Genomic DNA, 26,396 nt, shown 5'->3' on the forward strand with positions numbered 1-26,396 from the left:
CTGGAACCAAGGACCTGGGATGCCAAACACTAATTGCTTCTTGCGTCTGACATCCAAGCCTGGTTGTATAAAGGAGAAAAGCTAAGGAGACAGCAGGGCAGAATGACCCTGTTTAAAATGATAAATTTAAGTATGTTTTGCAAAGTTAGACTGAACTCTGGCTGCTTCCTGGAGGTGTCTTGAATTGTCAAGTCTCCGGCCTAAGAGAAAAAACAGAATGAACAGTTGAAATGACTCCCTAGATCCCTTTACCTTTACCTACATTCCAATGATGAGGAAGGTACTCCTAAGGACTCATGGGCCAAGGATAAATAAAAAGGGTGAAAGAAGATGTTTGCTTCCATGCTTAAAGCTGCCAGTCAGTCACAGGTCCGACAAGGGCAGGGATAACTCCCATAAACTGTGAGCCTCTCTTGCCACCCATCCAGGTAGATGAGGGATTCTGTTCTCTTAGCGTTATTCTATTCATTCGTTGGCTGGCTTACTCATTCACAGTGCTGTCCAGTGGTGATAAAATGAACAAAGTCTTTGCTCTTTGTGAGGGTAAGTACTCTCCAGGAAAGGTGAGCAGGATAAACAGATAATTACACAGATAACTAACAGTGTACCCAGAAAGTTGTGACACTTGTTTCCAAAGGAAACCACAGCATTTCAGAACTCCTCATTGACCTTGCTATGAACTCCTGCTTTCTAGGGTGAATATTGAAGATTAGGAGAGAGCCCTGTGCATCTCCTAGTGATTGCTGTGTTCCAAGAACTGGATGTAAATTAACTTGATTATTTTTTCTGTCCACCGAACAAATCCATTACCACAATCACTTGTATTGTGGGGTACAAGTATTAAAAACTTGAATGTTTTTAGAAGTGCAGAGAATGTAAATTATATTTAAATGTCTTTTTTTTTTTTTTTTGAGAGAGAGCAAGTGCGTGGGGAGGAGTGTCACAGGGAGACAGAGAGAGAATCTTAAGCAGGTTCCATGCTCAATGCAGAGCCCAGTGCAGGGCTCAGTCTCCCGACCCTGGGACCATGCCCTGAGTCAAAATTAAGATTCAGATGCTCAACTGACTGAGGCTCCCAAGCACCCCCAAAATTCTTGAAATGATTTTTCCTCTGGCCTTAATTCTCTTAGATTTATAGGAATTCTTAGGATCTTAAATGTTCATATATATATTAAAAGTTAAATTAAGAACTCAGTAAATTGGGATTTTTGTTTGGTTGGTGTTGTTTCCTTTTTCTGTTTTAAGTGTAAGATATAGGTTTGGGAAATGTCGCATCTGATAATTGAAGAATGATGGGTTTATTGCTGTTTTTATTTGTTTGCTTTTCAATGTTTAAAAAGGGTCCAGATTGGCTTCTACATAACTTTGAAATGACTACTTTCTGGTGTAAGAACTATTCAAAAACTTGATTACTTGAAACAAATTTCCATCTTGTGATTATTATCACTTTGATTCATACCTTGGGAGAAATAATTGTAGAAACGAGATTTTTCTCTTTTTTAAATTTTTTTAACATTTATTTCTGAGACACACGCGCACACACACACACACACACACACACACACACACACACAGAATGCAAGTGGGGTGGGGGAGGGGCATAAAGGGAGGGAGACACAGAATTTGAGGCAGGCTCCAGGCTCTGAGCTGTCAGCCCAGAGCCTGATGTAGGGCTCGAACTTATGAACTGTGAGATCATGACCTGAGTCAAAGTCAGATGCTCAACCAACTGAGCCACCCAGGTGCCCCTTTATTTTATTTAAAAAAAAAAAAAAAAGACTTGGTGGAGAGGTATATTTTTTCAACTATTTGGAGACATGTATAGTAAGTACTGCGAGTTCTAGCTGAAGACTGTATGTTGTCAAAATAAGATTTTAACTGATAATCTTAATTCTTCCTTTGACTATACATTTTTCAAGATGAGAAATAAGAATAAATTCTAGTTGACTTTAAACACTCACTGTGTGGGCGCCTGGGTGGCGCAGTCGGTTAAGTGTCCGACTTCAGCCAGGTCACGATCTCGCGGTCGGTCCGTGAGTTCGAGCCCCGCGTCAGGCTCTGGGCTGATGGCTCGGAGCCTGGAGCCTGTTCCCAATTCTGTGTCTCCCTCTCTCTCTGCCCCTCCCCCGTTCATGCTCTGTCTCTCTCTGTCCCAAAAATAAATAAAAAAAATGTTGAAAAAAAAAATTAAACACTCACTGTGGATAAATGTGAACAAGGAAATCTATTTTCACCTCTATCATTTATGTTTTCCTGGATATTCTAGCTGATGTAATTAAAAAATAAAACTAAATGAATTTTTATAATATGAGTTCCTTACCTGAAAATCCCAAGAAAATAAACCGAAAGCTATTAAAACTAATAAGAATTTTAACAAGGGTGTAAGTCACAAAGTAAATATACAAAATTAATAGATTCCTATATACCAGCAATAAATAGAAAACAAAATGAAAATGTTATATCATTCATAATGCAATAAAAATAGCAATTATCTAGAAATAAAGTTAATATTAATTATCTGGAAATAAAGTTAACAGTGTGCAAGGCCTACATGGACACAGTCATAAAGTTTTACTAATAGAAAAGAATGAACAACAAAATGGATGAAAATAGTTATTTTCCCATAAGGGAAAATAAAATATTATAAATATATCAATTCTTCCCACATTAATTTATAAATATAATGCAATTCTCATCAAAATCTTAATGGAACTTTATTAGAAACTTGAAAAAAATATGCTAAAATTTCAGCTGGAAAACTAAACAGTGTGATTGCCCATGGTAATTTATAAAAGAACAGTTATGAAGAGAGGATACATTCCAACTAATATAGCCTTAAACACTCTAAGCTTATAAGAACTAAAATAGTAAAACACTGTCCTAAGACTTGGAAGATAGAAAAATGGAATAAGTAGAGAATACACCCTGGTGATCCAAGGATATTTAAGGATTTAAGCTGTGGGGTACCCAGATGGCTCAGTTGGTTAAATGTCCAACTCTTGATTTCAGCTCTGGTTAAGATCTCATGGTTTATGAGATCAAGCCCTGCATTGGGCTCTGTTTTGACAGCGTGGAGCTTACTTGGTTCTCTCTGTCTCTGTCTCTGTCTCTGTCTCTCTCTCTCTCTCTCTCTCTGTCTCTCTTACACACACACACACACACACACACACACACACACTAAATAAACTTAAAAAAAATTAAGATGTGACAAGAGATAGTCTTTGCCATAAGTATAGACTGCTGCTCTACCATCTATAATGATTCCAAATAATTTCAATATAGGGAAATATTTAAATGTATTTCCCTAAATATTTCTGTCACATTGGTGGGGGTAGGGGCTTGAACAATATTCTAACAAAATATTCAGGGATATCTACAGAGAATTGAATTAGCTTTGAAGATTCTTTTTTCTTCTAATAGCAAAAACTTAGTGTTTTAAAATTTAACAATAAATGTTAGGTTTAGATGAGCAGAATATTCTACAATGAAAAAGAGAGAGAAAGACAAATGAAAGGGTCAGGGGGAGGGAAGAAGATATTAAGACCCACATTTTTATAGTTAGTAATATGTATATCCGTACCCAAATGCACACACAAAAATGAGAGACAAATTGTTAACAGGGATGAAGGTATTAAAGTTATTTCTTCTTTTTGTTTTCTAAGAAAAAGCACAAACTCATTCTAAACAACTACAATGGATTGTAGATGTTTTCATTCCTATTTTGGACTCATCATTAGTGAAAACCATGTTTGTGTGATAGGTTTTTATGAAGAGCAGAGAATAATAAAATAAGATGAAAATTTAGTCATCTGATTCAGATGAAAAGTGCTTTAGTTTTTTTTTAGAGGCTTTTTTTAAAGTTTATTCTGAGAGAGAGAGCACGCATGCAAACAGGGAAGGGGCAGAGAGAGAGAGAGAGAGGGAGAGAATCCCCAGCGGGCTCTGTTCTCTCACTTGGAGCCAGATGTGGGGCTTGAACTCAGAAACTATGAGATCATGACCTGAGCTGAAATCAAGAGTCAGATGCTTAACCAACAGAGCCACCCAGGTGACCCCCCCCCCATGTTCTTTTTAATCAGAGAAAGGAAGTTTCAACAAGAGGTGAAATACCTACTTTCTATAGCCAAAGTGTCACTACACTAAATTTTCTTCATCAAGAGATCAATTCTGCATTTCCGTAGGAGATTGGCAAGAAGGGAGGGTTTCAGTAACAGAAAGAAAAAGTAGTGCTAAGGTATCAAGGAGAGTGTGAAGGTCAATAACTGAAGACGACTAATAAAATTTGGCCAGTTGTAGGTACCAGTTATATAACACATACTTCAAAATAATTACTTTGTGTGCTTAAACATTCTTTTGAAAATAAGTAAATATACAACATAATACTTAAATAAATGCATAGATCATATTTCATAGGTTACATAAATTCTTGCAGTCCTTCATCTCTTACTTTGAGGAAGCATGTCCTTATGCAGCTATATTTTTATCACAGAAATGAAACCCATTTGTTCTTTCATTCCTTATTCTAGCATATGCATAATGTAGAAATAAATACACTGTATATAAGATGTTTGCATGATCCTAAAGGACTATATGAGTCTTAACCTGGGAGCATCTTATTTATTATGAAGAACTAGACCACATATAGTTACCACTTTCAATGGGTGCAGGTAGTGAGGGAAGCAATCTGTTTCACCAGGATTTTCATTACTGAATTTGGGCACAGTTTAGAAAATGCACTAGCATTGGGAGTGCTCCATAATTCTGATATTTTACAGCAGCTGCATAAATGCAAATTCAAGTAGAGGACTGGATCTATCTTCATTAGCGCTGTTTCAAAGGTAGAAAGGGATTTTGGCAGTAAAGACATCTGTGCAACAGCACGAAGCTTTTACATTTTCACAAGTTGAAACTGATGGAAATGAAGTGACATGCTTGGCTTCTTTCCTTTTTATTTCTTATATGAAAAAGTCTCTCTCTCCCACCCCCCACCTCTCTCCCTCTCTCTTTGTCCATTCCTTAATCTATTTCCTTTTTTTCTGCCTAGAGTTCTTATTCAGTTGATGTTTTCCTACCTAAAATTTGTAAGCTTGGGACTATAAATGAAACATAGGGAGTTCATTCTACTGAGATATTTGTATAAGCTTCAACAAGACGTTTACATAAAATGTTTGAATAACAGTCTAAGAATGATCACTAAAAAACTTTCAGTGGCTCTGTAGTCAGTTCTGTGGACAGAAATTGTCCTGAACTCTAGTAATCTACTTCCCTTCTTTGTCTTATTCTTCTTATTAAAATGTTTTACCAGCGATTCAGCAAAGTATGGTAGTTAAGAGTTCACAAGTTCACACAGAGGCACTCCCAGGTGTGGGTGCTGCTCTGTCTTACAACTTTGTGACTTAACACAAGGTCATATTATTCTACTTCCAAGTTTCAATTTCCTCTTATGTAAAATGAGGTAATAATAGTATAGAATATTTACTGATGGTTGGATACGTTCATGCATATAAACTTATAGAACATAGCTGGCAGTAAGAAAGAGTTGGGTAAATAGTAGAGATCATTTCTAAAGTGATAATGATATGAATGTATAAAACTATGTCCTTCCCTTAGGACAATGAGGGGAATGTGATAATGTGTCACAGAGAACTTGGGAAGTCAAATGAGGGGAATGTGTTAACTTAGGAAACACACCGTTCTCTGTTTGGATTATCATTGCCCCCATGTATTAATCAACCAGTCTGTCCCAGTCATCATGCTAAGCAATGTATAATCATTATTCTTATCCCTCAAAACAAACTTTTATTAATGATAGCTCATTAAGAAGTAAACTAACTTCACCAAGGTAAACACTCATGAAGAGAAACATCAGGCTTTGATTCTAGATCTTGTCAATACTAAAGCCCATTTTATTTCCACTGTACCTCACTACCCCTGTCTCAGGATGTTGCTCCTCATCTGGAGACTGAGGCTTTCTCACACTGATTTGAGGCTTTGGATCAGTGACAGTGCCCCCAATGGTCATGGAGAAAAAGTACATCAAGGGTGGACTGCATGGTGGGTCATCTACTGCCAAGGTCATATGACTTAACAGTAATGCAGACCTAGGAAAATTGGTAGAGGAATGAGCTTTCAGAGGTGGTAACCAGCTTTAAACAACACTGTTTGGTTTAGGAATAGATTAATATTGAGTAGAATTTTTTGAGGGCTCAAACAATCACCTTGAGTGTAGCTTTGGCATCTTTGGAGCAGAGTTGACTATTGGGTTTGGCTTGAAGAAAGATCAAAACTGGCCTTTAGATACTTGATAAATACTTATGATAAAGCAAGGGTGAGTCCTTGGAGAGAATGCAGGCAGAATTTTGTGAAGTTGCTCATTTTTATAGGTGGACTAATGCATGCTAGTGTTAGCCTATTGCATGCTAGTGTTAGAAGAATGAGGGGACAGAGCTTGTAATGGTTATTAGTGAGAGGTCCTGAGGTTAGGACCTAAGACAGGGTCCTAACTGATTGTTATTTCAGGGCTTCCCCTTGGGTATTTGGAATCCCAAGCAAACATTTTTTTTTACAGGGCCTCTTTATTTATACGTAATTTGACTGAACTAAAATCAGAGTGTCAGGCCTACTTAGGTAGCCTTATCTCATGTAATCCTAAGAAAAAGTACTATACCAGGTATGGGGAGCAATCTGCATGTTAGGCTACCCTCCTGGAACTGGGTCCCTGCTATGGGGCCCTAGGATGATCCTTATAAGTATAAGTTCTAGAGCTCCTTAGGGCATTTGGTTAATCCTGTGTAAGGTAGAGGGCCAGAGGATTCTTTAAGTGGGAAAAATGGGAATCAGACCCCCATGCAGGCTCCATGCAGGCAGGAATGCCAACCCTCTACCATCACCCAAAGAGGAGCTTAGAGAACTTTAAAGAAGGCCCTCCAAAGTGCAGGGACCACTGATGTAAAGGCCTTGTGGCAGAGAGCCTCCAGCCTGGTTCTAAGGGTGTTATTTAGCTACTTTATAACATTTTTTGAAGAGTCCATGAAATAATGCATGCAGCTTGCTTAGACATTTCCTCACAGGTGATTGGTACTCAACGTTAGACGTCTGATGGCATCTACCAATATTCATGGGCTTTGTCAACTACACCGATCCTATGCAAACTCCAGTTAGGCGATTGTGTTTCTGTTGTGGTGGTGATGATGGTTTCTAATAGTTTATAAGAAGCAAAGCATGATTCTGAATGTTTGTGAGAATGTTTAGAAAGTTTGTTTTCCTAACTACCATGACTCATGTGATTTCCATGCCATCCTCATTCCCTCTTCTACAGAGGAGGAAACAAAAGGCCAAAGCACAAAAGTACCGCCTTTTGTGCTGTCAGAAGGTGATTGGTTGCATTTAGGTGGTTTACAGTTACCGGGTGCAACGTCTTTGGACGTTGAGCAAGCCCTGTATTGTGAGTCAGTGGTCATAAGTATACATAAATCTCTCACATCCGGGTGGTGTGCTCTCTCATGTGGTGCTTTCTTTTCTTTCCAGATCCCCCAGATCAGTTACGCATCAACGGCACCTGAGTTAAGTGATGACAGGCGCTACGACTTCTTCTCTCGTGTGGTCCCACCTGACTCCTTCCAAGCTCAGGCTATGGTGGACATTGTAAAGGCCCTAGGCTGGAATTATGTGTCTACCCTTGCATCTGAAGGAAGTTACGGAGAGAAAGGTGTGGAATCCTTCACGCAGATTTCCAAAGAGGCAGGTAGGAAGAGATTGCAATGGTCAAGATGACCCTCTTCACATACCTGTGGCTTGTAGTGTTCTTCTCAATCTTTACTAAACACACACTGTACATAATCACCATAGCCCTACTCTCACATTCCCTACTGCCTGTTAAGTGAATTTGTAAAGACTTCATTTATAACACTTTGCCATTTTTGAAGAGAATATTTTCAAAAGTGTGAAACTGAAGTACTTGAAAGTATTAGTAGCAGAAGTGGAGAAAAGATGCTGTGCACTAAATTTGGTATCTTATTTCTGTGTAATGAATAACAGTGTGGATTGCAGCCTGCATACAGAAGACTAAGACAGTATTGCTAAATGTGCCTCTCCACACATACCCTTCTTCTCTGCCCCTCTCCAAAATGCATAGAATTATTTAGAATTATGAGACCCTGGTCATGGTGGCCCTTTGCTTTGAAGAGAAATGACAGTGATAGCTCTGAATTACTTGTCCAAAATAAAGTTAAATAAATTATCTAGGCTATAGCCTGTGTTTAGACAAATAATCTTTGGAACTTTAGATTATTTTGAGAAAAATGGTTCAATTAAGTAGTGCTTGTAGTAGATTCTTCTATGTTTATTTATCTCAAAATGGAAGTAAAGGGTTCAGCTGTTTGGCCAGCTGGTTTTCATTGGGCAGATTTTGAAAAATGAGATAAAATTCTTGCATGTAGAAATCTGGCAATAAATATTTAGACTTCCCCTAATGGAAATATTGGATGTAGTAAACATATATTTAAAAAAACACATGCATTGATGTTCCTGTAAAGTTCTTAATGCTAATGTTAGGTCCTCCATTTGGTTGTATTTCATCTAATCTAAATTGTTATTGACTGGAGTAGTTAACTAATCATAAAAGCAAACAAACAAGGTGATAGAAACAGAGGTCCTTTTCATAAGGAAAAATGTCATAAATCCTGAAGACATGGTTTTGAATATTTGACTCAGACTACAGATATACCCAGAAATGTAAAGCATTGGCATGTATCTGCACATGGCTACTGAAAGGAGGCCAGGGCTTGTGTAAATCCCATGATTTTAAGTCAGTACATTATCATTAGCTCTAATTTGAATAATTCACTGGAAGCATTACTTTTCCTTCTGACTGAAATATTCTTACTCTTAGTACCTTTGACTAGATAACTTTTGATCGTTCATAGGTCTCATCCTAAATGCCATTTCTAGGTTAATATAAACATTCCCCAAATTGCCTTGGTTCTATTTGCTTGACCTTGTATTTCTAGTGTCTTTTCCCACAGCACTTGTTACATGGTAGTATAATTTGTTGGTGGTGATGTTTTCTATCTTGCCCCCTAGACTCTACTAGGGGATCATGTCCGTCTCATTCACTACTGCTGTCCTAGCTGCTGTGTTTCCAAGGGAAACGTACTTAATATAATTCATTTAGAAATTTTCTGATTAGGAAAGAAATCCTGTGTTCTTGTATCATGCATGCCATGATTTGTAGGAGTCATTAATAATTGACTTCGTGCATTTCCAAAGAAATACCTAATCATTTTTGATAATTGTGTTTTTATTTCTTTCTTTGTTTCTTTGACTTCTGCTTTGACCCAAATGCTAGAAGCCAATTTAGAGCAATAACTAAAATATGAGTGTAAAAGCCAATAGACAAGACAAGTTAAAGAGAAAATATGGGTAAAATAGTAAGATGAAACTCAGAGATAAAGTTCAGATACTATCTTATTCTACGTTATTGCTGCAAGTGGGTCTCAAATTTAATGCTGATCCTTTGTGCTGGACAAAGCAAAGAGCACTACTCATTTTGTTATAAAATTTACAGTGTTCATAAGGTCAAAATCATGTTGATTGTCCGGTAAGGGACAGGAACAAGACAGATTTTTTGCTCTGGATCTTTTATAAAGAGCTATATTTTCTAGACAGGTCAGTGGTGAATTTCATATGGTTGTTTATTCCTAGTGTCACTTGGTGAAAACTTAAGATATAATATCAGAGTCTGCTGTATAATGACACTGCAAAAAGGAAAAGCCTTTATGGTAATATGGTATCAACTCCCAGCTCATAACTTTAGCTAAACATACATTGAAATAACCCAGCTCAGAAATAAAGATTGTATCCTCAGCAGCCATTTCAGATGAGATCCTTCAATCGGAGAGCCTTTGAATTGGGGATGAGAGTAACTAAAAAGCCAGCTGCAGAATTGCAAGAAAACACTGAGGGTTTAGGTAATGTCTTGCAGATTAGTTTTCTTCCTATAAGTATTATAATATTCATTATGTACTTACAGTAAACTTAATCAAAACCGTTGCATTTGTGCAATTAATCTAAGTGAATTCACTCATGTGCTTAACAGACACCCCTGCCCCACCCCTAAAGAAAAAAAAAAAACAGAGAAGGGGGAAGAATTGCAATTTGAGTGGCATGTAGTAGTACCTTTACTCACCAATGTATACATTGCTTAGAGAAAACTTGAGTGGGGAAACATGATTCCATTGCTTCTTCAGCTGTGTTCACTTATGTGGCCTCGTAATATGAGCATCTTGCTACCCCAAATGTGACTTCAGTAGATAGAGATACATATTCATATGCCACTATCTCTACAGTAATCCAACTGCCTCCTCTGATATTCAAAGAAACACCAATATATTCTAATTCAGAACCATAAAAAGGAGCAGAAAAATTTCCTTTATTGGAACTTCTTGAAAGTATACATGCTTAGGGAATTTTAAGGGTAATTTTAATATTTTTAAGTTTATTTAGTTAGAGAGAGAGAGCGCACACAAGTGAGCAGGGGAGGAGCAAAGAGAGAGGGAGGGAGAGAAGCTCAGTCTCACGAATCATGAGATTGTGATTTGAGCCAAAATCAAGAGTCGGAAGCTTAACTTATTGAGCCACCCAGGCACCCCAAGGGTAATTTTAAATGTCTACTTTTTCTCTTGTCTGATGACTGTGGAACCTGGTCCTCAAAGATACAGGTCCACGTGCATGTGTAGGAGGGGTGGCATGGCACAGAGATAAGCAAGCACTGTGGTGTCAGGAACATGTAGGTTTGAGTTAACAGATGCTATTACTTTCATGCTGTAAAACTTTTGATATATGATTTAACTTTTCAGGTCTCTGATTCCTCATGTAGAGAATGCAGTTAGTACCTGATTCATCAGGTTAGTAAAGTAAATAACATCATATATAGGGAATCACGTAACACCCAACAGCACCAGATTATTATTAATGCATCACACCAGTTCTCTATAAATTAGTAGAGTTATTTGAGTTATAAAAATTTGAAAATAATGCAAGTGATAGATGACTTTTGCCTTTAGTTATAGCTACAAGGTTATATATATATGTTATATATATAATTATATAATATGATATAAGTTACATATATATATAATAGTGAGTTGCTATTTTTGATAATATGCTTTCATTATATAAGAAGCATAAGAAGAAGGGGCGCCTGCGTGGCAGAGTCACTTAAGTGTCCAACTCTTGGTTTTGGCTCAGGTCACAATCTTTTGATTTCGTGACTTTGAGCCCTGCATTGGACTCCAAGCTGACAGCCTAGAGTCTGCTTGGGATTCTCTCTCTCCCTCTCTCTCCCTCTCTCTCCCTCTCTCCCCCTCTCTCCCTCTCCCTCTCTCCCTCTCCCTCTCTCTCTCTCTCTCTCTCTCTGCTCCTCCTCCACTCATGCTGTCTCTGTCTCTCTCAAAATAAATAAATAAACTTTAAAAAATGCTTGAGAATCATTAAGAAAAAGAAGTTAACTGTTCAAATTGTCCTATGTATGTAATGTGTGTGTGTGTGTGTGTGTGTGTGTGTGTGTGTGTGTGTGTGACAGAGAGAGAGAGAGGGATGAGAGTGAGGGATGTTTCTATGTACCGCTAGCAGGCTTGAAGGGGTTACTCTCATTCATAACCATTTGACTTTGAAGATTATGCTTCTTCTCTTTTATAAATGTCTTTAAGAGTTTCACCCTTTCAGAATACTTTAGTTCCAAAATTTACTTTAGATTTAAGTCCTGAAGCAGAGGCTACTTGTAGAACTACCACCTGAGGTGTATCTACCATGCCTATAGTCAAGAACATGGGTGAGCTCTCCTTTGCCATACTGTGGTAGCACAAGTGAAGTCAATGATGTTTGAAGAAAGAAGCCATCCTTCAACAGAAGGCCAAGTAATTTGTTTGGAACATGGAAACCTAGGCATATATCTTCTCTATGCTGTCAAGGAAAATCTCAGTAATTCTCCTCTCATGTAGTTGTGGGAAATTGAAATATGCATGGATGCGGCTCCTTGTTGAACTTTCAGAGAGGACCGTAACATGATTTTCTCAGATGATGAAATTTTTGTAGAATAGTTATACTTGCACAAATTGCCCTGTGTGTTTGAATGAATGCACATGTAACAGCAATGAAAGCAATTTATTGCTTAATATCACAAGGAATGAGACAGTTCACTCTCAATCCACTTTAAAGTTCAGGTTGACGTAATACCCTAAATAGCCTAAAGTAGAGATACAGATGCCTCTAAGTGATGGTAAAAGTAAATACTTATGAGAGTATTTACACCATTAGTATATTCCAGGTTTTTGAAGCAAATTCAGTTCAAGGATTATGAGAGTAAGGACACCACATGTGATTCTTAGACTTTGCGAGACAATTTTCAGGAGAATCCCGAATGACCATTCCTTCACAGTATGACACAAATAGTAATGATTTGCTACTGCCATGGTATCATGATATATGTCAACTTTTCAAAACCTGAAATAACAGTTGAACTATCCTTTGGGTATTTCATGCCAATCACTTAATTAAACATATTTCAATTTGTCTTATAAAGTAATTACCATTCTTATTCAGATAAACTGTAGAATTTATTTTTATTTAATACTTTATTTTAGCCTAGAATATTTTTTCCTAGAATAATTTTCTATAATAATTAGGTGAGACTTAATTGACAATTAATAACTTTTATACAGCCCTTAGTCTTTTAAGATCTCAGAACTAGTTGCTTATTACAGGATTTCGTGCTGTCTTCTGAAATGCAACATTCTCCTTCGTTGTGTATGAATTGTCAGTCTTCCCCATCCTCCCATAACCTCTATGAGGTCAATGATTTTTGCCTTACACCCCTATCATCTACTGCAGTATTTGACATATAAAAGGCATTTAGTAAACATTTAAGGGAAGGAGAGAAGGAAGGAGGAATTGCATTTCTTCCTTTGCCCTTTAGAAAAACAAAGCCTGTAGAAGAAGCACTTATGACATAAAATTTCATGATATATAATTTTGTGACTTGTGGGTCACACTACATTCTTCTCTCTTATGATCCCCCCACAAAACTTAAAGCAGTATGATGCAACAGTCTGTAATTCCCAATGCCTCCATCTAAGGTGAATTTCAGGATGAACTTTCCTTTCCTTTCCTTCTTCCTTCTTCCTTCTTCCTTCTTCCTTCTTCCTTCTTCCTTCTTTCTTCTGTATACCTGTCTCTGTCTATGCCATGGTGACTATAGAAAACTTAAAGGCATTTTTATATGTAGTTACAGTATTTCCTGAATGAAGTGTTCAGTGGTCCTAGTTTAAATACAGGCATTAAACATTCAAAGTCTAAATTTCAAAATACAAAATCACAAGGACTCTCATGGTATCATTTATCTTCAGTTGTCCTTAAATCTGAACTGTAAATTCCTGAAGAAGAGACTTTATATTTTTTTATTTTATTTTTTGGATTTTCTGTGGTTAGCACAACATTTAAAAAAATTTTTTTAACGTTTATTTTTGAGACAGAGAGAGACAGAGCATGAATGGGGGAGGGGCGGAGAGAGAGGGAGACACAGAATCGGAAACAGGCTCCAGGCACTGAGCCGTCAGCACAGAGCCCGACGCGGGGCTCAAACCCACAGACCGTGAGATCGTGACCTTAGCTGAAGTTGGACGCTTAACCGACTGAGCCACCCAGGCGCCCCACAACATTTTAAATTTTAACTCATACTCCATTTATTAGCACATCTTAGAGGTGACCCCTTAGCCACATCATCGTTACCATTTAGTTCTGGGCCACATTTGATTCACCTTCATTCATAGCCACAGCTCTCCATGCCTCCAGATTAGCCCCTCCAATAGTATTCATTCAGCTATAATGATAATTTTTCTAAAATACTAAGAAAGCCATTTCATTATTGTCTGTTGCCTCTCTTTCCCCAGAGGGTTAAGTAAAAGATCTAGCATGGCATATAGCTTCTTTCTAATCTAGTGTCTGCTTTAATCACCAGTCTCATTCCCATACTATCCTTGCCCACTTGTATTCCCATACAAGCCTCCATATGTACTCTCTCTACCTGCCACACGATCAACCTTCTGTGACTATCAGGAGGCTCTGTTCCATTGCAAATGCTATGCTTCTGCTTGGGCTGCCAGATAACTCCAATTTGTTTTTTGTTTTTTTTTTAACTTAACACCTTGGGAAAAGCTATCCCTGACTTAATCTTCCTTCATGATCCTATTTTTGATTGCTGTGTATACATTTGTCTATTTTAACAGCACTCCATTTTAAGTCTACCTCCCTGAATAAATTCATAGAGAATGCCCATCTGCACAAGTCTTGAGGAGAAAACAAGCCTGCATACTGCTATAGAGCTAAAAGGGTGAGGTATTCATCTTCCCAGCCTCCCCTGAAGCCAAGGCACAGCCATGTAACCCAGTCTTGGCTAATCAGATATGCCCACCATAGATGAATCAAGAGTTGGGGCACAAAGAAGCAGGAGCAATGGAAAAACCCATGTTTTTTGCAACAACAGCAGTGTTACCCATGTTTCTGGGAGGGGAGGGGGTGTCCAGCATGAATGGGCAGCAGTAGTATAATCTCCAACTCCTCATTCCATGAGTAGTGGCAACAGTGCCCCAGCTAACTTAGTTCTGTGACACCTTTTTTGGCTTTTTCCTAACAGCTCAGTCATCCTTTGTTTAGGCTCATTTTCTGTCTTTGACTCCCTGGCCTCCCACTGATTCTGTGGGTTGTCCAGCATAATTTCAGTAATAATAATTAAAATTTATAATTTATTTTCTACTTGATCTAGACAGGCTTTACCTCAGTTGTTTGGCTTTTACCTTCATTAAAATAATTGAGAGTGAGTAGAACTCTCTTCTGTGAGTTCTGTAACAGCTTTGGTATAACTCTGTCATGGAATTGGTTGTGTGTTACTGTAATCTGTCTAATTATCCTCTCCCATTATAAGTGTATTGAGGATAGGCATTATGTTGTATTTGTCTTTCAACACTCTATGCTCAGATAATGTCCAATATATATTACGTTCAATAAATCCACATTGAATTTAAAAATTATTAATAATGGAAGAGATGATGATTTCATGGCTGTAGTTGGTACCGTGAAACTGTTAGAAGTTTTTCCAATTTTGGCTTTCTAAACTTGTTATTAACCTGTTATAATAAACTGACTCTATAGAAGGAAAGATCTGACATAAAAAATCTGCTGATTCACCTTATATTCATCCAGTGCATGTCTGAGTATTTTCTTTCTGTCAGATACTGTGTCGGATACTAGTTATAAATAATTATAGTAGTAAAAAGCACAAAACAAAAATAATAATCCTTGCTTTCTAAGGTTAGAAATACGTAAGTAGAGCCATGAAAAGAGCCTTGTTGGGGCATGCTGAAAGGGAGGACTCTGGAAGAAGGTAGATGCTTCGCTAAGCCTCTGAGTACTTAGGAGTTAGCAGATAAGGTCTACCTAACTGGGTAAACTGGAATGACATTTTAGGAAAAGAGAGTCATATTAAAACCCAAAAGAAAATTATCTAATGGTATTTTAAATTTTAAATGGTATAAGAAAAATAGCATTGCTTTGAAAAAAATTATGAGTCTTGAATTACTGTGATGTAAAATGTTCTCCCACACAACATGGAAACTATTGCAGAAAATGCTCTGGCTTTTGAGCCAAGAACTTCTGGTTCTGGTCCCAAGTCCTGTAGTAACTGACCAGGAGTCAGCATACTGCTCTTTGAGTTGTAAAGTCGGTGCATATTTGTTGAGAAAACTACTCTTTCCTTGTTCAGGCAGTTCTCAGATGCATATCAAGCTGATTGCAAAGGATGGGTTTCTGCCAGGCAATAATAGACTGTCATTGTTGATGTGGGACTGGAAATAGATGATGACAGAGTAGTTTTGCTGCATGAAGGAATAGACACTGGAAAAGACATCTCAGTAATTCCTTCTCACCTCTTCTACATACTTTCATTGTACCTGAGCATCATGGAGGTATATGAAAGGATCTGAAGATAGAGTGAACTCCTCCTTTTCTCACCTACTTGATATGATTACCATATGTTGCACATGCTTAGGAGAGAAAAGACATGTGATTGTGGTACTGAGATTAAAGATGAAGTGAAAAGGAACTTAGATTAACTTTTGTTGAGGACTGTATTAGGCAATAGAATCTCTTGGTCAGTTGGGTAGAGGAGAGGAAGATTGTTGTTCTGGGGTAGTTTATTTTGGAAAGTAACCATGATTTTGCATAATATCATACCCACTGAACTTTAGAAACAGAATGCTTGATTTATTCTCCCTACTTAGTAACGCCGCATTCAGCCTTCAAGTGAAGCTTTCTTTTCTCAGTCTTTACAAAAGTGTTCATTGGAAAAGACTCTCAATTTGATTCTCATAGGTTTTGAAGGATATCAAGAAGAGAGAGAGATTTCAGTAGAAAAAAATAGAAGAATATCAGTTAGCTTATAAAACTAGAAGGAAATATACAGAGTTCAAATGCTTTTTTGGCGTGCATATGTTTTGGTTGTGGGAAAGTAGGAACCTTGATTTTGAGTCCCATTAAGACCATACACAGTGGGGAAGAGACATTTCCCAATGGAATGTCAGTGACCTAACCAAAATTTGGGGAAGGTCACGGTCTAAAATATATTATCTTCTTGGTTGCCTTTTCCAGAGGCTTCCCAGGGTTTCATTCCACTGGGATAGGTAAGTAAGGCAGAAGAGAGGTTTAAACAGAATCCACGCAGAAAAATGCATTCATCAAAATGGTGGCAAGGATGTGGGCGCTGGAAACAGTCAAATGGATAGTTCTGAAAAACAAATACTCTAGTCCAAGAAACCTTAGATTAATAATAGGTTGCTTCAAAATATCTATTTACTGGACTTCAGCTCCTTCCTAAATAATTTTGTATTTTGAACAACTTGATGTGTGTAAATGTAGCCTCTTTGAGACCTGCACAGTGGGATCTGTTTTCCTTTTATTTGACAAATGGATCCCTGCTGTTAAATCTTTCAAGAGATTATAGGTAATTCTACAAAGCTTTCCATCAGTTGCATTAGCACTCTCAGGCAAACTGAAGGATCAGTAGCTATCCTAAACACAAACTACATTAAGATTTTGAAATGCTTTGACCTTGGGTAGCTCCAAATGTGCCTATTCCTGATTTTTTCACATTTCTTGTTACTCTTTTGGCTGGATATCTTAAATAACAAAAACTTTAAACATATTGCTAATGATCATTAGATGACATTATTTGATTACATTAATATTTTAGAGTTGGCATTAACTGTCAAGTAAACTCCTTTTTAGATAGATATCAGTGGGATGCCATCACTCTTTTTAGGTCATACTGTCATGGTGACCCTTTGAGAAACTAGTATATAGTTACAACATAGATTTTTACACAGAAGGGAAAATATTAAAAGAAAAGTTATCGTGATAATGATATAGGTCTTAAGAGAATAATTAGAGCTACATATTAGAAGTGCCTAAATAAATGAATACTTAACTAAAAATGTCCACTTGCAAGAACGGTTTCTTTTTCTTAGAGTATTAGTGATCCTTTGCATTTAAATTTTTAAAAATTAAAAAAAATCAATAATACACACATAAACTTTGTGTATTTCTTATCAAAGAAGGTTAATTTCCTGGGAAAGATAAAGTTGTCAGAATTTTAACGACAGAAATTTTGATAAGTGATGACTAATTATATAGAAGTGTGTTGTTTTTGAACTCATAATGCTAGAGGGTTCAAAATTCTTTGGCATAAACATTGTTAATACTTACTTTTATATCAGGATCATGAGTGTTATTTTCTAAAATCCTGTTATATGGTAATGCACTTGGTACACATTTCACTCTCCACACTTTTGAGTAAGTAATGTTAATTTTGCTATCAGTCTCTTCTTATGGGTGTTTTGTTCAACAGTAACCAGGGAGGAACTAAGATAGGACGTAGAAACTGGAATGGCTTACATTAGACTCACAGATTGCATTCTTCTTGAGGGTTTGCATTATTTATTTATTGGGCTCTCACTATATTTTTTCCCAGCTTTATTTAGATATAATTGGCATATAGCATTGTGAAAGTTTAAGGTATACAATGTGATGATTTTTAAACACCTATATATTGCAAAATAATGACTACTGTAGGGCTAGTTAACATCTGTTGCCTCACATGATGACCATTTTGTTTTGTGGTAAGGATATTTAAGATTTGCTCTCTTAGCAACCTTCAGGTATGTAATACAGTGTTGTTAATTATAGTCACCATGCTGTACCTTAGATCCCTAGCATTTATTCATCTTCTAACTGAAAGTGTACCATTTGGCTGACATCTCCTAGCCACCTACACCTCCCAACCTCTGGCAACCACCATTCTATTCTGTTTCTATGAGTTCGGCTTTTTACGTTCCACCTATAAGTGGTATCATACAGTATTATTTGTCTTTCTTTGTCTGACTTACTTCACTTTAGCATAATGTCTCCAAGGTCCATCCATGTTGTTGCAAATGGCAGGATTTCCTTCTTTCTAATGACTGAACAACAGTGAAGTGTGTATATATATATATGTATAATATATAATTATATATATATGATATATATAATTATATATAATTATATAATGTATATATATAATATATATATAATAATGTATATATATAATATATAATTTATATATATTATATATAGTAAAACCTTGTGTTCCTATTTAGATACCTTTGTTTCTTTTTATTGCCTGATTGTTCTGTCTAGGATATATAGTACTATGTTGAATAGGAGTGGTGAGAGTGGATAGCCTTTTTTTGTTCCTGATCTTAGAGAAAAAGTTTTCAACCTATCACCATTGAATATGATTTTAGTTGTCAGCTTGCCATATTATTATGTTGAGGCATCATCTCTCTATAACCAATTTTTTAAAATTTTATTTAATATACCCAATTGTTGAGAGTTTTATCATGAAAGGATGTAGTATCAGATGCTTTATCTGCATCTGTTGAGATTAACCGTATGTATGTTTTTTTCCCCTTTTATTCTATTAAGGTAATGTATCACCTTTATTGATTTTACATGTTGAACCATTCTTGTACCCCCAGGAAAAATCCTGCCTGATTATTGGTATATGATCATTTTAGTGTGTTTTGATTTCAGCTTGCTAATGTTATTTAGTTAGTTAGTTAGTTAGTTAGTTAGTTAGTTAGTTAGTCATTAATGTATACTTGACAAAAAATGTTACATTACTTTCAGGCATACAACATATGTAGATTTGTTGAGAATTTTTTTCTATATCCATCAAGGATACAGGCCTGCACTTGTGTTGTAGTATCATCTTCTTGCTTAGGTATCAGAATAATGCTGTCCTCATGAATTGAATTTGAGAATTTTCCATCGTCTTTAATGTTTTAGAAGAATTTGCATTAGGTTTTCATTAAATTATTGGTAGAAGTAACCAGGGAAACCATTTGGTACTAGGTTTTTCTTTTTTGGGGAGATTTTGATTACTTATTCAGTCTTCTTACTAATTATTGGCTTGTCAGAGTGTCTCTGTGATTTGCCCTTGCTACATTGTATGTTTCTAGACATTTATCCACTCCTGTGTCATCCAATTTGTTGGTACATTATTATCCACAGTAGTCTTTAAAGAACTTTATTTCATCTGTAGTATCATTTGTAATGTCTCCTCTTTCATTTATGATTTTATTTGATTTTTCTCCTTAGTTGTTTAGCTAAATTTGTTTTCTTAGTTGTCTGGCTAAAATTTGTCAATTTTGTTTGTTATTCTTTCCAAAAAAAATAGCTCTTACTTTTGTCATTATTTTCTGCTATTTCATTTATTTCTGCTCAAATTTTTGCTCAAATTTTTGTTATTTCCTTTATGCCTGACTTGGGGCTTAATTGTTTGTTTTTTTGCTTGTTTTATTTTTTTCTACTTAATGTAGAAATGTATTGCTACAGATTTCCCTCTTACAGCTACTTTTTCTATATCCCATAAGTTTTGATATGTTGTGTTTCCATTTTCATTTGTTTCAAAGCATTTTTTGATTTCTTTTTTGATCTTTTTGGTGCTCTGGAGTGTGTTGTTTCATTTTCACATGTTGTGAAATTTCCAGTTTTCTTCCTGTTATTGATTTCTAGTTTTATATCATCATGGTTGTAAATGACACCTGGTATGATTTTGATCTTCCTCAATTTTCTAAGACCTGTTTTGTGACATATCATATGATCTATCCTAGAGAATGTTTTCTGAGAACTGGACAAAAATCTGTATTCTGCTGCTGTTGGCAGAAGTGTCCTATATATGTCTGTTAGGTTCATTTGGGCTAAAGTAGAAGTTCAGTGTTTCCATATTGATATTCTGCCTGGATGACCTATCCATTGGTAAAAGTGGGCTACTGAAGCCCCCCATTATTATTGTACTGTTGTTTATTTCTGTCTTCAAATCTGTTAGTATTTGCTTAATATATTTAGGTGCTCAGATACTGGATGCATATATATTTATTATTATTATTATAGTCTCTTGATGAATTGACTATCATTATCTGATGACCATTTTTAAAATTTTCTTTCTTTCTTTCTTTCTTTCTTTCTTTCTTTCTTTCTTTCTTTCTTTCTTTCGAACGTGACCAGAGGAGGGAAAGAAAGGGAGGGTGAGAGAATCTTAAGCTCATCTCTGTGCCACCAGTGCAGAGCCCAATGTGGGGCTTGAACTCATGAACTGTGAGATCATGACTTGAGCCAAAACCCAGAGTCAGATACTTAAGTAAGCCACCCAGGTGCCCTTCTGATGGCCTTCCTTTGTCTCTTATTGAGGTTTTTTTTTTTTTTTTTTCTTTTGTGTTTTTGTTTGTTGTTTTTCCCCATACTCAGTTAATCCTCTCATATGGGAATGAAAAGTCAGCTTCTAAAGTTAAAGTACTTATCAGAATACAATGATTTAATGTTCTTACCTCTTTTAAGGTCTTCTATATGTCCCCATTCCAACTTTCAGGATCTCATTTTTCCAAATAAATGTTCTCACTTAAATAGTAGATAGCCTTTGAGACATGGTATTATGGTTTTTGGCTTAAAGTATATTTTGTGTGATGTAAGTATTGTAACTCTTGTTTTCCTTTCTTTTATACTTGCATGGAATATCTTTTTCTGTCCCTTCACCTTGAGCCTATGTAATTCCTTAAAGCTGAAGTGTCTATTGTAGGCAGCATATATTGGGCCTTGTTTTTTGTTTGTTTGTTTGTTTTGTTTGCTTATGTTTCTTCATTTGTTTTTTTAATCCATTCAGCCACTCTGCCTTTTGACTTAATAATTTCATCTATTTACATTAAGAGTAATTATTGATAGGTAAGGACTACTAATGACATTTTATTAATTGTTTTCTGGCTATTTTGTAGTTTCTCTTGTCCCTTTCTCCCTGTCTTGCTGATTATGAATTGGTGATTTTTCTTAGTGGTATGCTTTGATTTCCTTTTTGTTATCTTTTATTTACTGTTGCTTTTTGTTTTGTGACTCTTATAAAGGCTTACATAAAACATCTTACAGATATAATATCTATTTAAGGCTGATAACTTAACTTTGATTTCATACAAAAACTCTACTGTCTTATTCCCCCACCCTTTTAGGTTTTTAATGTCACAATTTGCCTTTTTTTATATTATTATATATTCATTGGCCTATTATTGTAACTATAGTTTTTTTTTTATACTTTTTTTTCACCTTTATACTAGAGTTAAGTGGTTCATATACCACATAACAGTGTTGGAGTGTTCTGAATTTGATGTATCCTTACCTTTACCAGTGTGTTGTATATTTTCACACATTTTCCTGTTATTAATCAGCTGCCATTCAGTTTCAGTTGAAGAACTCCTTTCAGCATTTTTTTTTTTTTTTGTAAGGCGAGTCTAATGATGAACTTCCTCTGCTTTTTGTTAACTGGGTAAATCTTCATCTCTTCTTTACTTTTGACAGAAAACTTTGCTAAATAGAGCTTTCTTGGTTTAATTTTTTATCATTATTTTTCTGTCATTACTTTGTGTGTATCATCCTACTCTCTCCTGGCCTTTAAGATTTCTGCAGAGACATCTGCTGATTGCTTTATGAGAGTTCCCTTGATTTTTATATGTGTCTTGGAGGAGTTCTCTTTAAATTGAGTTTGTTTGGTGACCTATGAGCTTCATAAACTTGGATATCTGAATCTCTCCCCAGATTTGCAAAGTTCTCAGGCATTAATTTCTTCAAATAAGCTTTCTGCACTCTTCTCCATCACTTCCCCCTTGAAACTCTGATAATGAATAAAATGCTTCTTTTGATGATATCTGATAGATCACATAGGTTTTCTTCATTCTTTTTTTATTCCTTTTTCTTTGTTCCCTTCAGACTAGATAATTTCAAAGTTCCTATCTTCTAATCTATGGATTCTTTCTTTTGCTTGATCCATTCTGGTATTGATGCTCTCCACTGCATTTCTTGTGTCATTCATTGTACTCTTTAGCTCCAGAATTCCTATTTGACTCTCATGATTTCTATCTCTTTATTAAAGTTGTCATTTTGTTTGTGTGTTGTTTTCTTGTAGCTCATTGAGTTTCCTCAAAATAGTTATTTTGAATTCTTTATTGTATAAATTGTGGGTCTCCATGTCTTTGGGATTATTACTGAAAGATTACTGTGATTCTTTGGTGGTCTCTTGTTTCCTTGATGTTCCATATTCTTTGAAGTATTGTGTTGCTGTCTTTGAATTTGCAGTAGTGGTCACCTCTCAAGTCATTACTAACTGACTTCAGGAGAGAAATGACTTCCAACATTTTGATAGGGAGTCTGAGGTTTCCTCTGTCTTCCTTTGGGTATCTGTGCTTTATGTTTCTTGCTTCCTGTTGTAGCAGGATTCTTAAGCTTGTGTGTCTTTTCTTGATCCTGCATTGTACCATGGCAGGTGGTGGAGCTAAAGTTCAATTTTGTGGGCTTTTTCCTGGCTCACATATTCATGTTGGCATTTTCATCAGATGTCTGCCAAAGCTCAGGCTTGCTACCTTTCGGTGCATGTATAGAGAGCCCGCCATAGTTTGGAAGTGTGTGTGGATGAGGTGTACACAGCACTGGGGATGCCTGTGGGCAAGCTAAAGTGATTTGTGGACAAGGTATACCCATCAGGTCATGGGTGGATTTCTTGATGGAGTCTGAAATGCAGTTAGTGGGATCTATATCCCTTTCTTCTGAGAGTCCTGTGTGCCTCTCTCTCTCTACCTCTTCCAACCCCCCATGGCTCATGACTCCATAATCTGATGGTGTGAGACAGAACTGAGACTCTTTGGTAATGTCCCATATAGCTGGGGAAGACAAACATTCAGTCCCATGCTCTTATTTAATCCCCAGGAGAAATCATGTACTGAGAAGATCTCATCTGGCACTGAATTGTGTCTCCTTGGAGGAGAGGTGATACAAGTCAGACTCTTCTTCTTAACCCTCTCCAAAACTTCCAAATTCATACTTTTTTTGGCCTTAATTATATGCTGGGACTTCTCCACTGGAAACCTGAACTGTCACTACAGCTTATTTGTCCATGGGTGATTGATTAAGACAGTACTCTCTAAGGACTTATGAACCCTGGCCTAGAAGATCACATTCATAGGCCACTGCATGCTCCATGTCCAAGGTCTGTATGCCTGTTACCTAATGCATGGGTGGACAGTATTCCTCTTGGATCCCTTGGTGTATGGTGTTCAATACTGCAGCACCTACAGAGGCACTTCTGTCTGTGGATGGATTCCAGTTGTTACTGAAGGCAGATACAACAAAGGATGTCATATTCAGCCATGTTGCTGATGTCACTCCTCCCACTATATTTTTAAAGAACAGAATAGGAGTTATACTTGGGCATACTAAATCTAAATTGGAAAGGGAAAAGATAGAACAAGCACATTTTGAAATGAAAATATATGTGTTAACCATGTAATTGCCTTTTTAAAGAACTGGATCAGATTTAATATATTTTACTATTATTCTGTGTGTTTTGCTAAATCAGTGTAAGGCACTCAACCAAATGGTAATTCTAAATTGCAAACATTTTTAAACTTCTAAATAAAATCTTGTGTTAAAAAGACAGAATAGCTGACAGAAGATGCTGGTTGGAGGATATGCATTAGTGGTAAAGATTGCTGGAGTAAAGTCAAGATCACAGGATGCTAAGAATGAGCAAGGAAGTCATGGGGCAGAAAATAATCAGGAGGTGAAGGTCTCTGAATATAAACTCCTTTACAAATTTTCTTTGGGTTACAGTTTTCCAACGTTCTCCCTTAGTGTTATTAAAGAAAGAAAAATTTCCATTTTCTTATAGTGTGAATTAAGATTTAACAGTGGCTTATTTTCTCTGAACAAATTCACTCAGCCTTATATTACTGCATCTATATTAGAGTAATGGCTTTGGTAGCAACTTGAATCGATAATATAACAACACTTCTGCAGAGCTGTCTGATTCCCAGTTTGACTGGCTTTTGGCTGATAATTATTATTTGCTACCTGGCCTGTATCCATTCCTTTTAAAGGTAGGAAGTCATCCTCATATCTGTTATGTGAAAACATAAAAACAGGTTTATAGTTGAGTGTATACAAAAAACAACTTCAGCCTTAAAGTCAGCCTTCTATATATAAAATGCCTGAATTCATTCACAGCGAAATGGGTATATACATCTTTATATCATGACCTTGTCTTATGCTTAAGAAGGGCAGAACTGGTACCATGAGGCATGGCAGTAGAATGTCTTGTTATTTTAGAAGTTGTTTTGTTGTTGGTGTTTTTATTTGTTTGATCTTATTAGATATTTAAATCATTCAGTCAGAAATGTTTGAGAATTACCAAAATAAAAAAAAGAAGAAAAAAACATGTAAGCAACATTAACTATGGGTGGTTAAGGGAAAAATAAAGGATGGTTTGGAAGTTTATGAGGTATCAGAAAGAAAAAGAAGAAAAAAAACCAAGGAACTGAACTAAGCTTGAAACAGGAAGAAAGGGTACTCTAAAAATTTAGGTAGCAGGAGATGACGAACCATTTCCTTGGGATACCACCAACAGGATGGGTCAGTTCCAACTCCACTTAGACCTTCAGTTTTTCTCTCCAAACTCAGAATCTAGTGGAAAGTATTCCTATATTCCACTGTGTGCCCATCCTTTGGCCATTGACTGACAATTATACCAGACAGTTTTTTGGCATTATTGTGGACATCTAAGATAAACATCAGATCCTAATATCCAAACAGAAGTGATTGGTGCTGATGACAATTGTGTACTACCAGATGTGATATAGTAGATTTTCTTCCCAGTCCCTGTAATGTCTTTCCTTGTGCACTTGAAGGAAAAAGAATAATTTGTAGCAATGTAAAATGTTCTAGTTGAAGCAGATCTGTTAAATTTCTGAAATAACATTATTTTTCTTTTTCCTTTAAAGATATTCTCAAAAGAAACCATTTTGACTTTAAATACATGTAGAATATTCCCCAAACCACTAGCTTTCTAAAAAGGTAGGGAACACAATTTTCCAAGCTTTACATCTGTGACAGAATTCATTAAGAGCCAGATTTCAATCATCAGGTGATCTAATTAGTTTTACCTTACCCCATGACTTGAGATATAAAGAATGAGAGTAGGGGGAGATTTTTCACCACCACTGGAAAATTTCACAGAATCTGAGCACTAATTCTAATGATAGAGGGTCAAGAGGAGCATTTTTACATGATAAGAATGGCTTTTGCTCATTTGTGCTGAGCAGTGTAGAAAAAGAAATGTAATTTCATTTTTTTACATCCCAGAATTTTTCCAAGCCAACCTCTGTGGCTGTGAGGTTTTGATAATGGGAGTAAACAAACTTCCTTTGAAATGTTGAAGTGGCAGTAGACAGGCCTTATTCCTGAGTTCTTCCCTGCAGGGGCATGAGTTTAATAAGGTAGCTGAACATTCTGTGTTGAAGCCCAGGAGAAACAAAACTTGTTGAGAAGGAAAATGACGGGGACCCATTGCATCCTGGGATAGCGATGAGAAGCTTCTGGCTGTGTTTGCCATAGAGCCTAAGAAAACACTTTTCAAACACTATGTGGGAGACAGAAACATTTCTGGTAAAGCTAGCTTTAGAGAGCCTACCATTAATTTGGTTGGGAAAATGCTAACTGTGTGAAAGAGGAGTTTTTAACACATATATCCACTTTCCCAAGATGTGAATAATTATAACCTTGTAAAGTACAGAACTGAAATGCAAATAAGATGTCAGTTATTATTCGGTTATGAAGCAAAGTTCAAAACATAGACTAATACAGAAAAAAAGAGGATTGAGGACTCTTCTTTCTGCTTTTAATCTATTTCCCCTTCTCTCAGTTTCTGTTTAACCCCTGGT

The 26,396-nt window shown here is 36.4% G+C and overlaps 1 protein-coding gene across 13 annotated transcripts in view; it reads left to right on the top strand.

The window, feature by feature from the left end:
- GRM7 (glutamate metabotropic receptor 7) overlaps window positions 1-26,396 on the top strand; it is a 1,171,176-nt gene that overhangs the window by 566,984 nt on the left and 577,796 nt on the right. For all 13 annotated transcript variants that reach the window (XM_045053189.1, XM_045053190.1, XM_045053191.1 and 10 more), the window contains one exon: window positions 7,528-7,744. In XM_045053189.1, the coding sequence (XP_044909124.1) occupies window positions 7,528-7,744 (217 nt within the window). The remainder of the gene's footprint in view (window positions 1-7,527; window positions 7,745-26,396) is intronic.

The sequence above is a fragment of the Felis catus genome, chromosome A2 (assembly GCF_018350175.1).
Source record: "Felis catus isolate Fca126 chromosome A2, F.catus_Fca126_mat1.0, whole genome shotgun sequence".
NCBI lineage: Eukaryota > Metazoa > Chordata > Mammalia > Carnivora > Felidae > Felis > Felis catus.